We start from the raw sequence: 15,867 nt of genomic DNA, 5'->3' as shown, positions 1-15,867 counted from the left end.
TTTTTTTTTTTTTTTTTGTCTAAATATGAAGGAGGCTCACCGGTTCTCATGTATTCTATTATTTTAGACAATTATTTCTTTTAGACAAACTAAAAGATGTTATTTGAGGCTGGGTTACTGTTTTACAAAGGTGTTCAGGTTATAATAATGATAGTATATATTTGTAAAATATACCATTTAATATGGAAAGATTTTTATTCTTCAAAACAACCTTAAGGTAGATGCTACTCTGTACCTGTTTTTACAGATATGGAAATTGAAATAGACTATTAATAAATTAATTAATTTACCCAAAATAACATAGATAGTTAGGGGACAGCCAGTACTTTGCATCCAGGCAATCTGGTTCCAAAGCCTGGGTACTTATACTCTAGATATGTTAGTAGTGATAATTATTTCTAACATTGGGTTCAGGTTAGAAGTAATAAACTTACTACAGTGTGTTGGCTAAGAATAATGCATGACCAAGTCTCCATTTGGTGCTAAGGGCATTTAAAAATTGTCCTTTAGTTTGGAGGACAGCTGTTATTTAGAGTCCCAAACTGTTGGTGACTACAAACAAAGTATCTTTTCTTCTCCTTTGAATCAATTCTTTCAGCAGACTTGAATGCTTTGAATGTGGTAGTATAAAAAGAGTCTGATAGGAGAAAAAAAAAGTTTCTAAATTTTAGTTTTATCATATGGTTTTAAAATTCATTCACCATATATTTGGTTGTTGACATTTGCTCTTATTTAGAGAAGTGGAATTTGTACTCTTAGAGTTCTTTAAGACAAAAAAATTTAGAATGACTGTTTGCATCCACTGATTCTGTTCATATTCCTTTTTTCTTTCTTTGTACTTAAGAATTATGTATTGCTGTCTACATGCAAATAGTTTAGATAATTATGTGGTTCTTTTAGTAACAGTTTCATTGTCCTCTAAAGGGCATGCATTGTGTAAATTTTGGTAATTAGAGCAGATAAAGTTTGTTTTATTATTTTTAAGTATGCTATTTTTTAGAATAGTTAATGGTTATACATTTTACAAATTTCGAAGTGTATAAAGACTGAAATGTAACAGGCTATGGCGGCATATGCCTATATTCCCAACTAGTAGGGAAACTGAGGCAGGAGGGTTGCAAAGTGCAGTTCAAAGCCAACCTGGGAAATTTAGTGAGACCCTGACTCAAAATTAAAAATGGAAAGGACTGGGTTTGTAAGTCAGTGGTAGAGCCTATCATTGATGAGCCTCTAGGTATTGATTCCCAAAGATGGCTTTTTTTTTTTTTTTTCAGTGCTGGGAATTAAACCCAGGGCCTTGTACACCCTAGGCAGGCGCACTACCACTGAGCTCCATTCCCAACTCTCTTTCTAGGAATCTTATTTTTCCTTTAAAGAAATTAGATATTTTGGGGGTAGTCAACTTAAGAGCTCAGACTATAATTAACAGGAGGTGGTGGGGGTGGGGTGAAATCTGCAACCCACCTGAACACTGCCACATCTCCTAGTATTTTCCCCAAGATTTGTGTGTGTGTGTGTGTGTGTGTGTTGCTAGGGATTGAACCCAGGGCCTTGTGCATGCAAGGCAAGCACTCTACCAATTGAGCTATATCCCCTTCCCCTTCCCCAAGCTTTTGATGTGAAATCTAATTTATAAAATTTTCTGATGTTTAAATGTTGGTTGAAATTGCACACTTTTGCAAATCGTGGTGTGGGCCATCACTCTACAAGCCAATCAAAACATGTCTATAGAACAAATAAAGACCACTGGTCACTATTGAGCAACTTGTGCCTACATTACCTTAGCCTTATACTTGCATAAATTTGCCATATTGGGTTTTGACATTTATTAAGGGATAATAGTAGTAATGATAATGCTAGGGGTCTGTTTTGATTAATATATCACCTTAACATATTCCTTAAATATTAGATTTTTGTGAGGAAAGAGAACAAAAGACTAGTTTGTAAAATGTATGGAAGATGATGTGTTTTGTGTAAATATATCAGATGCTTGGTCTACATGATTTTTCTTAGAAAAATTTGATTCTCAGTCTTTCCTTTTCAAGGCCTACCATTCTTCCTTTTTCCTGCCGTCACATTTAATATTTCCCTGCTCTTCTCATGAATGTTCTTTTCATTTGCAAGAATTATAAAAGAAAAATCCTTCTTAGAGAAACTCTATAGAAGCAAAACTACTTTGTGACTTACTTAGCTGCACAAACTTCCATTCTTTCCCCTAGCATTAAAATTCCTTAGCCTTAATGCTATTTCTTTCAAATGTGCTTTTTAAACAGAAGAATGACTGCCCTTAAGGCTGTTAGTGAAAAGATCCACAGAAATAATCTACAGAGGCAATCTCCCATTTAAGATTTGACCCCAATCCATCAGGGATGATTGAACTAAGATGCCATTTGTTGTGGTTTAGTGCAGAGAAATAAATATAATAATTGAATAAAACTTCTGCTTCTAGCCAAGATGGGATGACAGGGATGAAATTTACTCTCCTACCTGAAACAACTGAAATATGGATAGAATATCTGAAACAATTTTCAAGATACTGAACATCAGGTAAGGAAAGACGATGATCTCTTAAGAGATAGAGACAAGATAAGCCTTATGACTGCCCAAGCTTAGAGCCTTGAGTTTCCAGGGTGTGGCCTATGGAGGGGAAACCTGGGGGAGAATGCTGGACTTTCTGAATACAGAAGTTGGACTGAAACTCTGGGGAGACCAAGGCAAGCTGGAGGCCAGCCTCAGCAACTTAGTGAGACCCTGTCTCAAAATTAAAAAATAAAAAGTGCTGGGAATATAGCTCAGTGGTAGAGTACCTCTAGATTTAATACCTAGTACCATTAAAGAAGGGAAAAAAAAGAAAGAAACAAACAAAACATCTTTTGAGCATATTTTCTTTACATATTAATTTCCTTGAGAAATCAGTATAAAATTTCTTTAAAACCCCCCAAAAATAATACCCTCAGATGATCCTGTTTGACCGTCACATCACCAGTTTTTTAGACAGTCTGTATATTCATTTCATTGCAAGTGATAGCATATCTTATTTTAAAATGTTGAACATAAGCAGTCTGGAGGAAGGAAGTTCAAAGGTTTAGTCAGTCATACACTTCACAAGGTCCCTTGCTTCCTTGTTTTTGCTTGCTTCTCCTCCACCTGCCCCGCTGCTGTTGTTCTGAAAATGATCTTTAGTTCTTAGGTTTATCCTCCTGTAGTTGCAGTAAATATGGCTTCCACAGCTACAGGTATTGCCTGTAGACATCCCTCCAGCTAGCATGGAGAATCCCCAAGATTACCCTTGGGTTCCATGATTTGCCAGGAGGACTCAGCTCAACAGATTTATTACAACAAAAGGACACAACATAACAGCAAAGGGAAAAGTCAATAGGGCAACATCTGGAGGAAACTAGGCCCATATTTTCAAGAGTCTTATCCCAATAGAGTTATACAGAATGTACTTAATTCCCTCAACAATGAGTTGTGACAACATATGTGAAGTATTGTCTACCAGGAAAGCTCTTTAGAGATTCAGTACAAAGTTTTTACTGGGAGTTCATCGAGTGTGCACTCTCTGCCTACCAAATAATAAATTCCAGATTCCCAGAAGAAAAGCAGGTGTTCTGCATAAACCACATTGTTTGCACAAAAAGTTCAGACACAGTCACTCATAAGAGTTCTAGGAGTGGTGGGAACTCTCCTGAAGTTCCCAAATGTCAACCAAAGGTGGACCTTGCAAGAAACCCTGCTATTTTAATCTTTTTCTGCATAGCTAGAGGAAGAATAAAGACATTGCCTCCCATGCATCTTTTTACTTTTTATTTTTGGTACCAGGAATTGGACCCAGGGGTGCTTAACCATTGAGCCACACCCCAACCCTTTTTCTTTTTTATTTTGAGACATGGTCTTGCTAAGTTGCTGGGGCTGACTTTGAACTTGTAGTCCTCCTGTCAGCCTCTGGAATCGCTGGGATTACAGGTATGCACCACCATGCCCAGTTCATGTATCTTTTTTATAGGAAGGAAAATCTTTCATGATTTCCTTCTCACTAAATTCTGTCTCAGTACCATTAGCTTGGTAATGGGTATGGGTTGTTAAATATCTGGCATTTCTGCCCTCTATATTGGAAGTCAGATTGCCAGTGTGAAGTAAGGACATGGGATTAGGGGAGCATTTATGTTAGGAAGTTGAACATTGTTCAAACTCATTGTCAAAACTAGTGTTTTTAAGGATAAAGTGCTAAGAGATTCATGGTTAGGAAAAACAAATAACGATTTACTTTTTATGTGAAAGATAATTGCAGGACTGGGGATGTAGTTCAGTGGTAGATCTTGTGCTTAGCATACTCAAATTCCTGGCTACCATCAGTACCATAAGAGGATGAAGGAAAAAAGGGATAAGGTGAGAGGGAAGAGGAGGAAAAAGAAGAAGAAATATATTAGTAGTATCTATTATTAATTTTTCAGTTATTTAGAGTAGCTTTTTTTGAATTTTAAATATACAAAATAAATTTGTAGACAAATTAAGACAAAATCTTTTCTTTGCTGTGCTGGTGAGTAAACCCAGGGTTTTGCACATCCTAGGCAACTGTTCTGCCATGGAGCTGTGTTTCCAGCCCTTTTTATTTCGAAAGTGTTTTGCTATGTTGCTCAGGCTGGCCTTGAACTCCTCATCCTCCTGCCTCAGCTTCCCAAGTAGCTGGGATTACAGGTGATCACCACTATGCCCTAAGAAAACAAAATATATACCAGTAAGCTGAACAGCAAAATAATGTTCCAAACAACCCCCATCAACAGAACAAAGTAACCCTACCCTAAATTTGCTGGTGGTTGATTCATGTAAGAAATTGCTCTTATTAAAACTTTAATATTGCAATTTTTTTTTTACACAAAGAGTTTTTGTCTATTCTTGAAAAAGGATCACCTTTTTTGCCATGAAAACTTCCATCACTTTTCAATGATATTACTCTTTTTTGATTTTACTTTTAGGACTTTCCTCTACTTCTGACAATATTTTTGTCATAGTCAATTAAACAGGTAGTTAATGTAAGCCAAAAACCAGTTGGAATTGTCAGATAAATGTAAAATAGGCATTTAAAATGAAGTACAAGCTATCAAAATAAATTTCCTGATACGAAAGCTGTACTGTGTTGTTCATGGTTTAAAGCAAAACATTTCTATAATGAAGAATATAAAACTTGCATATCCAAAAATCTCAGTACTGAAGGAACACTACTAATATCAGTAAGACATTATTGACTTTGGAAATACCTCTAACATTGGACTTCAAATATGTAGATGTAGGTTTAAGAAAATTGAAAAATCCTTAATATAACAGCAGACCTAAAAATTGTGCTTGGTTTTTGAATTAAGAAAAAATCCTGTTAGAAATACAATTTCACTTATTACCCAAAATGTAATTTCTTTTTTGCAGGGTGGGGAATACTAGGGATTGAACCCAGATGCACTTAGCCACTGAGCCACATCCCCAGCCCTTTTTATTTGTATTTTTGAGACAGGATCTCACTAAATTGCTTAGGGCCTCACTAAGTTGCTTAGGGCCTTGCTAAGTTGCTGAGGCTGTCTTTAAACTTGGAATCCTCCTTTCTCAGCCTCCTGAGTCACTGGGATTTGTGCCACCATGTCTAGCTGTAAAATGTAATTTCTAACTGAAGTAAGGGATTATCATTCAGATTCTGATTATTGTTGAACAAGTTTGCATCTGTTACTAAATTACTAGTTGTCTAGTACTGACACATATTTTAGTATGCAATTTGTTTTTAGCTGGTTTTTCAAGATCCTAAGAATTAATTGGTCTATTAGTTATAGAGTTTAAGAGTGACTCTACTGATTGGAACCAAGGACTTACCATGTTTGGTCTAAGTGAAATTTTAGAAGAAGACCTATGCTATTGAATTGATTTTGTTTTGTTTCTTTTTCTTTTCTTTTTTTGTACTGGGGATTAAACTTAGGAGTACTTAAGATAGATGAGTTAAGAGCCACATCCTGGCCCTTAACACTGAGAATTGCAACCCCAGCCCTTTTTATTTTTAGGAAAGTTCTTGCCAAGTTGCTAAATTGCTGAGGCTGGACTTGAACTTGTGATCCTCCTGCCTGAGCTTCCTGTTTTGTTTTGTTTTTAATTGTTTTAATCAAATTCTTTTAAGACTGACTGACCATTTAATAATATAAATACAGAAATTACATAGTGACTATATTTATAACATTTGTCTATTCATTTCTAATTTGAACATAAAAAGAGTCAAATATTGTTAATTTCATATGGTCAACCTGATGATATTATGGGTTTATTTCTACAGGCACAGGTACAAAGTGTTCTTAATTATTCAGTAGAACATTTGTGTGTTGACACTGTTTTGGCTCTCATTTTCCGTTTCTTGCTGTCAGCCTTCAGAATTATTACTTATAGCAAGCAGGAAGCAACTTGTCAGAAAATAGCTGATTTATTAAGTTGCATTCATTATAGCATTTTGCAGACAATCTCAAGTGAAAAACCTGTTAGAAGTCTTCTAAGGCTACTTATTCTACTAATACAGGAAAGTCTCTGACACCCATACAGATGATTATTTCCTCCTACTTAACCACTGTAAGACATTATCTGAAGAGTTTTTCTATATTATTAGAAAGGCTTAATACTGAACTGAAAAACTACCTGACTTTTAACTCACTGGTCTCAGGAATACAAATGTTTTAACACTAAAAGACAGACATCATATCTTCTATTCTCTTCCCCAAGAGAAATAGTTACAACTACTTCTTATTGAATTCATTGGGTCAAAATTTTAGGATTCAAAGGACTTTAAGGATTATTTTAGTGGTAATCTGATTTACAAGGTCTAAGCTACTTTCAACTTGAATTCCGCACGTTGTCTGAGGCAGTGCCATGTAAACAATTAGCACTGAATGAATACATGTTGTGTGAATGTGAGACTGAAAGATTATGAGATTAGAGTTTATTGTCATTTAATAAATAACACTGAGAATCTACTACATGCCAGAAAGTGTCCTAGGCATGTGGGGATACACCATTTAACAAAGGAGACAAATTTTCTGTCCTCATGACTTTTATATTTTGTTGTGAAAGACATTCAATAAGATTCATTCTATAATATGTTTTCAAATATTATAAATGCTATGAATTATTGTATAGTTGGATAATGGTATGAGAGGGTGAGGAATTGGATAGTGGTACAGTTTTGGATTGAGATGGTTAAGAAAAGCCTCTCTGGGGCTGGGTTTGTGGCTCAGTAGCAGAGTGCTTGCCTAGCACATGTGAGGCACTGGGTTCGATTCTCAGTATAACATAAAAATAAGTAAATAAATAAAGGCATTATGTCCATCTACAACTAAAAAAATTTAAAAGAAAAGAAAATTCTCTCTGTGAAGTACCAGTTGATCAAGGAATGAAGGGAGGAGTCTCTGACATGAGGCTATTTAGGACAGAAGTGTTCCAGAGTAATGCAAGATCTTAAGAGTCACAGTGGCTGGAGTTGAGAGTTTTGGGATTGAAAGGATAGTTTAAGCAGTTGAGGTGGGAAGAACCTGGGGAAGCATCATGTAGGAAACTGTAAGCTTAAGTGGGGATTTGAGACTTTATTCTAAGTGTGATGGGAAGTCATGGAGTCGAGAAGTGACATGAATGGACATGCATTTAAAAAGGATTTCTATGGAATAGGCTACAAGGGAACAAGAGAGGGAAGAAAGACCTATTATAACCCTTTCATCAAAAGTGTTCTAGACCTTCACTGTCCAGTATGGTAGGTAAGCCATTTAAATTTAAATTAATTTAAAATTCAGTTCCTCTGTTGCAGTGGCTACATTTCAAGGGCTTAATGGCCACAAGTATTTAGTGACTTTACTACTATGGACAATACAGGATATATACATCATCACAGAAGTTCATTAGGTAGCACTATTCTAGACAATATAGAGTATTGAAGATTGTAGGGTAACAATGGAGGTCATGAGACTAATCAGATATATTCAAGATACAGTTTGAAGGTAGAGCCAACATAATTTTCCAACAGATTGGATGTAGGAAGTAAGGATAAAATAGCAGTCAGGTGAATCCAAAGTTTGTGGCCTGAATAAATGACATCAATTTCATTTTAAAGTGGGAACAGTGAAGAGGTTTAGTAGTTGAAATCAATAATTCAATTTTGGATCCAGGCACATGCCTGTAATTTCAGCTACATGGGAGGCCGAGGCAGGAGAATAGCAAGTTCGAGGCCAACCTATGCTACATAGGAAAACCCTGTCTCAAAATAAAAAGAGCTGGGGTTGTATCTCAGTGGTAGAGTGCCCCTGGGTTCAATCCCCAGTACTGGATGGGGTAGGATAGAGGAAAGGCAGTTTTGAATTTAATAAATGGTCTGCTTATTACATTGATTATAAGATGAGGATCATTTATTTAACAAAATTAAGTTTGTTGTTATTTTAAAATATTTTAAATTACTACCTTTTCTACTTACTATGCCACATTACATATCTGGTCTATATACTATGAACTATAAATGAGGGTATAATTGTTTAGTGTATAAATACATCAGAAAAATACCCAGACTTCTGCTGTAAGAGGGTTAGAAAGACTTATCAACTCAATTTCCTACTTCTCTGCTTAAATGATAGTATAGAAATTAAGATCTACAAACTCACAAACTCACAATAAAAAGGTGAAATGATGAGGGACCACTTGTTTATTGAAATTTCGAAAGCTCCCAAGTTGAGCATAAGGCACAAAGGTATCTGAGGAAGCAAAGTGGAGGAAATCAAGTACAAAAAAATGCACAGAATGGGATAAAAAGAACAGACCCATTTTGTCCCACAAATCTTGGAGACGAGTCATAGGATTCAGAAAAATTAGGTATGAAAGGAAGCAGGAATGAGATGTGCTGTTGATAATGAGGATGTGAGTTAAAAGATTTAATATATATCAAGTATATTTGTTCTTGTTTTTATTTTTCAAAATCCTATTAAAATATTATTACATTTTAATGTCTATGAATGAAATTTTAAACTATATACAATATTTTTCTTATATTTTTCAAAATATTAAATAAACATGTAAGAAATTCCATGCCTTGACTATGTACTTATTGTATGTTGAATTCCTATTTATCTTTTGGCAGGAGTAGATGGACGATAGATATGTGTATCACATGGCATAATTAGAAGAGGTAGTTGGAATTACAGTGGAATATTAAATATGAAAGAGCCATTTTTCAGTTATTGCTTTCTGATTTTTTACCCTCTGCCTCAGACAGAGGATATTAGGAAAAATTGCCTTTTAGCTATAAGATGTGGCAAATTCTATACAATTAAATCTATTACTTCACTGTCTTTTTTTTTTTTTTTTTTTTTTTGGCATTCTCTCTATAATTCCCAGAGGTGAAACTGTGTAGCTAGCCTGAAATTAGACCCATTACAAAGGGGAGAGAGGCATTGATTTAGGGGAAAATATCTTGAAAAAATAAATTCTTTTGTTAAATAGGAAAATTATAAAATGTATATACATAAGCACATTTTGTGTAGTAATTTGAAATTTTCCTTGAACTGAGTTGCAGTAAATAGGCTTCATTATATCAGCAGTGTTGACTATTGAGATATGAGGTTCTAACTTACAGTTCTGGATCATGAAATTTCTACTGCATTAATGAACCATCTTATTAAGTCCTCCATTTTCTCTCTCTTGAACCCAGAGACATTTAACCACTGAGTCACATTCCTAGCCCTTTTTAGTTTTTGAGACAGGGTTTCATTAAGTTGCTTAAGGCCTCACTAAGTTTCTGAGGCTGGCCTCAAACTCGGGATCTTCCTGCCTCAGCCTCCTGAATAGCTGGCATCACAGGTTTGTGCCACCATGCCTGGCCATTTTCTTTTAAGACTAGAATTTTCTTAAGCTGTATTTTCTACTTTCATAATTTTTGCCGTATCAAATGCCCTTTACTTAATATTTTTAAAGAGTCTTATTTATATATTTGAAGTTATTTATTTAAAAAGGAAACCTTAGATTAATTATTATTTCCTTGAATGGAAAAACCAGTAAAACATTCCTTAAGTAGAATGTAAGTAGAACGCCAATATCAATATGATACATGAAAACACAATTATGTGATTAAATCTGAGCTATGGGAGGGTAGCCTGCTGTGCAGCAACACTCCCAGCTTGAGACATGTCTCTATTTGTTAAGAAGGGAGACTGGCAAGTCAAACAAACAAACTAGCCCCAAACTGGGACTTTCTCCATGACTTAATCAGAAGTACTGACAGAGAATTAAAAGGGAATAACTTGCTTATTGTTGGCAACCTTATTAAAAATTTAGCTACAGAAAGGATCTCTCTTATCACTAGTATGACTCTTTAAAAAGCCCTGCTCTAAGCCAAATGTAATAATCAGAAATGTTAGAAAAGACAGAAATATGGAAATATGCGGTATGGTGAGGGGAATTGAAATTTGGGCTCTTTCCTCTTTTCCACTCCTCCTAAGAAACCATAGGCTTCAAGATGTGGAGGACTTCCCCAATTTTTTCTCATTTCTTTTTGTATTTTAATGTAGTGTTAACATGTTTACTTACTAAAACAGCTAGGAGTGCCTTTTTTTTTTAATTTAAGAAAGTGTATTAGGTATCTAAAAGATAAAATTTGAATTTTTCCTTATGCTTCAGTAGGTTAGCCCTTCTCAAGCTAATATACTTGCAAATGCGGCCTACATTCTCTTCTTTATCAAATTTCCATCTGTAAGATGCTAGAAAGACTGGAAAATCTTTTTTAAAAAATTATCTATTGATACCTCTCACTGATGTCGTGATTTTTAATAATTGCATTTATTAAGCAATCATTATGTGCTAGGTACATGCTTATTTTATATATTAACTCAACAACATCCATTTTATAACATGAAAAAATTTATAGTGCTCAAATTCGTGTCCCAACTCCTCAATTTGCTAGCTCTATAATCTCAGGCAGATTATTTCTGTGCCTCAGTTCCTCATCTGTCAAGGAATATTACAGTATCTATCTCAGGAAATGGTTGAGATGACAGACTATTTTTCTGAGCTACTCAAGAAACTATTCAAGAGTCAAATATCTCTTGCTTAGTATATTTAGTCTGCTACTAACTTAGTTTAAAAATCAAACCTTTTGAGTTTTGGTTTTTTCTTTTTTTTCATGTGGCATTAGATCAAAAACAAAAATTCTGTAACTTATAAAATCTTATGATAGGACTGAAGTGAATAAAAGTACTCTGTTTTCCTGTTTTGGGAGACATTAGGAAGAAATTACTCACTGGTCATTTTTTTTTTTTTTTTTTTTTGCTATTTCAAAGCATCTAAGGACNATTGACTATACTACAGAACATTCTAGAATCTTAAAGAATGTGAGATTTTTTTTTTTTTAGTGGGGGTATTAGGGATTGAACTCAGGGGCACTCAACCACTGAGCCACATCCCCATATACAAAATAAAATATTTTGTATTTTATTTAGAGACAGGATCTCACTGAATTGCTTAGCACCTCACTTTTGCTGAGGTTGGCTTTGAACTCATGATCCTTCTGCCTCAGCCTCCCAAGCTGCTGGGATTACTGGCATGCACCACCACGCCTGGCTTCACCGGTCATTTTAACAAGCCCCTTTTTCTGAAAAATTATGAGTAATGAGGACAAAATCTATTGATTATTTTTTTAAAAACAATATATAGCATTTGAGATCATTTATTTTTGAAAAAAAAGTATCAGTAATTTTGTATATGTTCCTGTATAAAACATTTGAAAAAAATAAGACTTAGACTAAAGTCCAGTTCCAAACAAATAGTTGGGAAGTAAAGCTCTTTAAAAAGTTCTGCCACGGTGGCACGTGCCTATAATCCCAGTGACTCAGGGGGCTGAGGCACGAGAGTCAAAAGTTCTAGCCCAGCCTCAGCAATTTAGCAAGACTCTCAGTAACTTACTGAGACTATGTCTTAAAACAAATAAATAAATAAAAAGGTCCAGGGACATAGTTCAGTGGTAAAGCACCCCTGGGTTCAATCCCTAATATCAGTTGATCAATTAATCTTTAAAAAGCAAACTGTTTGTCTTGAGCCCTTTAGTGGAATTGTTTCTTAGGGAGTTTGCATAAGTTTCCTCAATGAAAGTTAAGAACACGACTCAACATTTATCCATTGACATACCTAAAATCATTTTTATATGAATATGGAGGTATTTTGGAGGGTATTTAATCTTTTAGACTATGATATATCACTCAAGTTACATGTAATATAATGTCAATAAGAGAAAATAGAAGAAGTATTGTATATATTCTTTGAGTCACAATGTTCTTATATGGTGGGTCACATTTCTCCTTGATGAGTGAAAACAGAACATAATTAAATCACCACAGTGTTCATTACTCAAATTCCAATGTTTAAGTCTTATTTTCTTCATCTAGAATATGCAAATACCCTTAGATATTCTCAAATAGACAAAGTCATTGCACTGGAGGTGGTTTTAGAAATAAATGTCAAGCAACAATTTCCATTTTGTAGCCTTAGCTGTTTCTTATTACCTGAGTGTTTATATCTAATTCATCTGGGCTGAAGATTTCTTTTTGTTTAGATATCTATTTTCTAGACATCTCTTCTCTGTTTTTCTTGAAGCCTCCCCTGTTTCTCCATAAAACACAGATTTGGGATGTAACTCTTTGTCATATAGGATACCAATACCTCTAATTAGATCTTGTGCTTACAGTTTCTCACTGGCTTATTGAATTCTGTACACTCAAAAAGCAGAAAAAAGCCTGATCTTGGTATATACATAAGGGGATCATAGTTCATGCTGGGTATGGAGACAGAGGTCCTTTGCTGTGCTGTGATCACTTTGATAATTAGTGGGTCAAAACCTCTGCATTCACAATAGGCAAGAGCATATTGAATTAAACATTTATATCTCCATTTTCAAAAAGATAACCTTTTAATATAATATTGACTCTATCATATAAGTTTTAATTAGGTTCAATTCTACCCTTAAGTCCTTAAAATTATGGCAAAGTGCTTTCAGAGATAATAGAATTTCCTATAGAGTTAGCATGCCTCTTTAATAAAATATGTGTTCACAATCCTTACCTGCAATTCGAGAATCCAAGAAGGTCTAAGAAAGCAGAAGCCATTTTGTAACTCATTTGAATTCACAACTTGATCTGAACATTTTTGGCTACAAAATCTAACTGAATTGATATGAAGGAAATTATGATTATTTTTTATCTCACTTAATGTGAATATTCATAGTTTTACTGTAGAAATGTTAATGTGTTGAATTACTAGGTACAGTCCCAGACCTTTGCTGGAAATGTTTCTGAATATATAGTACAAGTACTGCACTGCTTTTCTAAAATCTGAGTAACTGTTGTACTGAAACACAGGTCCCATTTCTCATAAGTGGTTTGGAAACTTACTTTGGGAACTTGTGCATATATAAGAGAGAAAGTGAGGCTGTATTTCTTTTTTTTTTCTTCCTCATTCTTTTCCTTCTTTGTCAGTCTTATTCTTTTTTTCCTCCTCCTTTCCCCCTCTCTTCAGCTCTGCATCCTCTATGCTAATAGACAGTAGGTAGCAATAACCCAAATGACATCATATGTGTGGAGTTCAGGCCTGGATACATATTAAATGACCCTCATAAGATCTATAGTTCATTGTTTATAATAGAATCCAGAACAAACCAAGCCTTAAATGAATATTATTCTTTCATAAGGATTTCTCTATTTCATGTCTCCAAAAGGTCTTTTGAGTCAATTTTTCAACTCTGTCATTAGGTCATTTTGTTTTCTTTCTTCTAAATTGCATATGGATAATTACCTTATTTTAGCTTAATAAAATTCTGTTTAATTTATCTCCAGACTAATAACAGTATGGAAAACAGGGCCAGTGTCCTTATTCCATGCTCTGTGAATCAGTCTGAAAATAAATTATAAGCTTTTTAAAATTTACTTTAAATTAGGTTTTTATTTCTTAATCTAATAAAGGCTTATTCTGCAAAAACCAACTGTAGACTTGAGAGAGAATTACAGAATGCAGGCTTATGGAGAATTTTGAGTAATAATTAAATAAATACATAAAATGTTTTTTAAAGTAGGCAAATGAAGGCAAGAAAAACCTTACCTATTTGACTTGAATTTAATTCTTCTGTTTCTATTGATAGGATTCTAGGGCTTAAAATGAGAGGAAAAGACATTGAAGTTTAAATGTATAACTAATTTGATTAAACAGATGAATGGCATACTATACCCAAAGGATTACTTTTTTATATTAAAAGGGCTACACAATACATGGGCCTTGTTTGGATCCTCATTTGAACAAATGCAATTTTAAAAGCTAAACATATTGTGAGGTAATCAGGGATCTCTGGAAGAGATGAGTTTGGGATGAAGCCACTTCTACTTAGTCTCTTTTTCTTGTTAGTCTTCACTCCTCTGTCTTTGGATTTCTCTTCTATCTGTATGTACTAATTGAGAGATCTCATGAAATTGCAGGGCTTTCAAAGACCATCTCTATACTGTCTATATCTAAATGTTTATCTCCATCTCTTATAACCAGATCTCTACTTAGCATCTTCACTCTTCACTTAAATGTCTAACATACCAAAATCAAAACAAACTTGAAACTCTGAAACAATATCACACAGAATTTTTGCTCCAAATCAACTCCTCCCACAATCTTGTTCATCTTAGCTAATGGTTTCTCCATCCTGTCAATTTCTCAGTACGAAGAGCATACATATCAACAGATCCTATTGATTCTCCCTTCAAAATATTTCTAGATTCTAGTGGTATACAGATTTAAAGTAATTCCTATTAAAATTCCAGTGTTGTTCTTCATAAATAGAAAAGGCAGTCATGAAATTCATTTGAAAAAAATAAGAAACCCAGAATAGCCAAAACAATCTTAGAGAGAAAAGCAAAGCAGGAGGTATCACAATACCAGATCTTAAATTATACCACAGAGTTATAGTAACAAAAACGGCAGGGTATTGGCACCAAAATAGGCATGAAAACCAATGGAAAAGAATAGAAGACACAGAAGACAAACTCACGCAATTACAGTTATCTCATATTAGACAAAGACACCATGAACACACATTGGAGAAAATATAGCCTCTCAACAAATGATGCTGGGAAAACTGGGAAATCCATATGTAGCAGAATGAAGTTTAACCCCTATCTCTCACCATGCACAAAACTTAACTCCTAAAGTGGATCAAAGTCTAGTCAGTAGTCCCAAGACCCTGTGCCCACTAGAAGGAAATATAGACTCAACTCTCATCATGTTGGCTTAGGAACCGACTTCCTCAGCAAGAAGTAAAAATAAAAAGTAAAAATAAAAAAAAAAACAATATATGGGATGACATCAAACTAAAAAACAAAACAGTAACGTGAAGAGAGAGCCTACAGAATGGGAGAAAAATCTTAGCTATCCACATCTTAGATGAGCCATTTATTTCTAGGATATACAAAGAACTCAACAAGCTTAACACTAAAAAGCCAAATAATCAGTAAATGGGCAAAGGAACTAAACAGACACTTCTCAAAAGAGGAAGTACAAGTGGTCAACAAAAATATGAAAAGATGTTCAACATCTCTAGCAATGAGAAATGCAAATTAAAACTACACTGAGATTTCATCTCACTCCAACCAGAATGGCAATTATCAAGAATATAAGTAACAATAAATGTTGGCGATATAGGAAAGAGGGGATACTCATACATTGTGGGTGGGACTGCAAATTAATGTGATCACTCTGGAAAGCAGTATGGAGATTCCTCAAAAGACTAGGAAAGGACCCACCATTTGGCCCAGTTGTTCCACTTCTTGGTATAACCAAAGAAGTTAAAAT

General features: G+C 34.6%; 1 protein-coding gene across 13 annotated transcripts in view; it reads left to right on the top strand.

The window, feature by feature from the left end:
- The window catches only part of Ptpn13 (protein tyrosine phosphatase non-receptor type 13), a 190,967-nt gene that overhangs the window by 15,123 nt on the left and 159,977 nt on the right, over positions 1 to 15,867 (top strand). For 11 of the 13 annotated variants that reach the window (XM_048784865.1, XM_048784871.1, XM_048784862.1 and 8 more), the window contains exon 1: positions 2,450 to 2,547. The exons of the other annotated variants lie outside the window; for them this stretch is intronic. In XM_048784865.1, coding sequence (XP_048640822.1) covers positions 2,504 to 2,547 — 44 coding nt within the window. In that variant the 5' untranslated portion in view covers positions 2,450 to 2,503. Of the gene's footprint in view, positions 1 to 2,449; positions 2,548 to 15,867 lie in introns of those variants that run through there. 13 annotated transcript variants of the gene reach the window in all.

The sequence above is a fragment of the Marmota marmota genome, unplaced genomic scaffold, assembly GCF_001458135.2.
Source record: "Marmota marmota marmota unplaced genomic scaffold, marMar, whole genome shotgun sequence".
Lineage (NCBI taxonomy): Eukaryota > Metazoa > Chordata > Mammalia > Rodentia > Sciuridae > Marmota > Marmota marmota.
The sequence above is the reverse complement of the archived record's forward strand: the minus strand, read 5'-3'. Positions and strand labels throughout refer to the sequence as shown.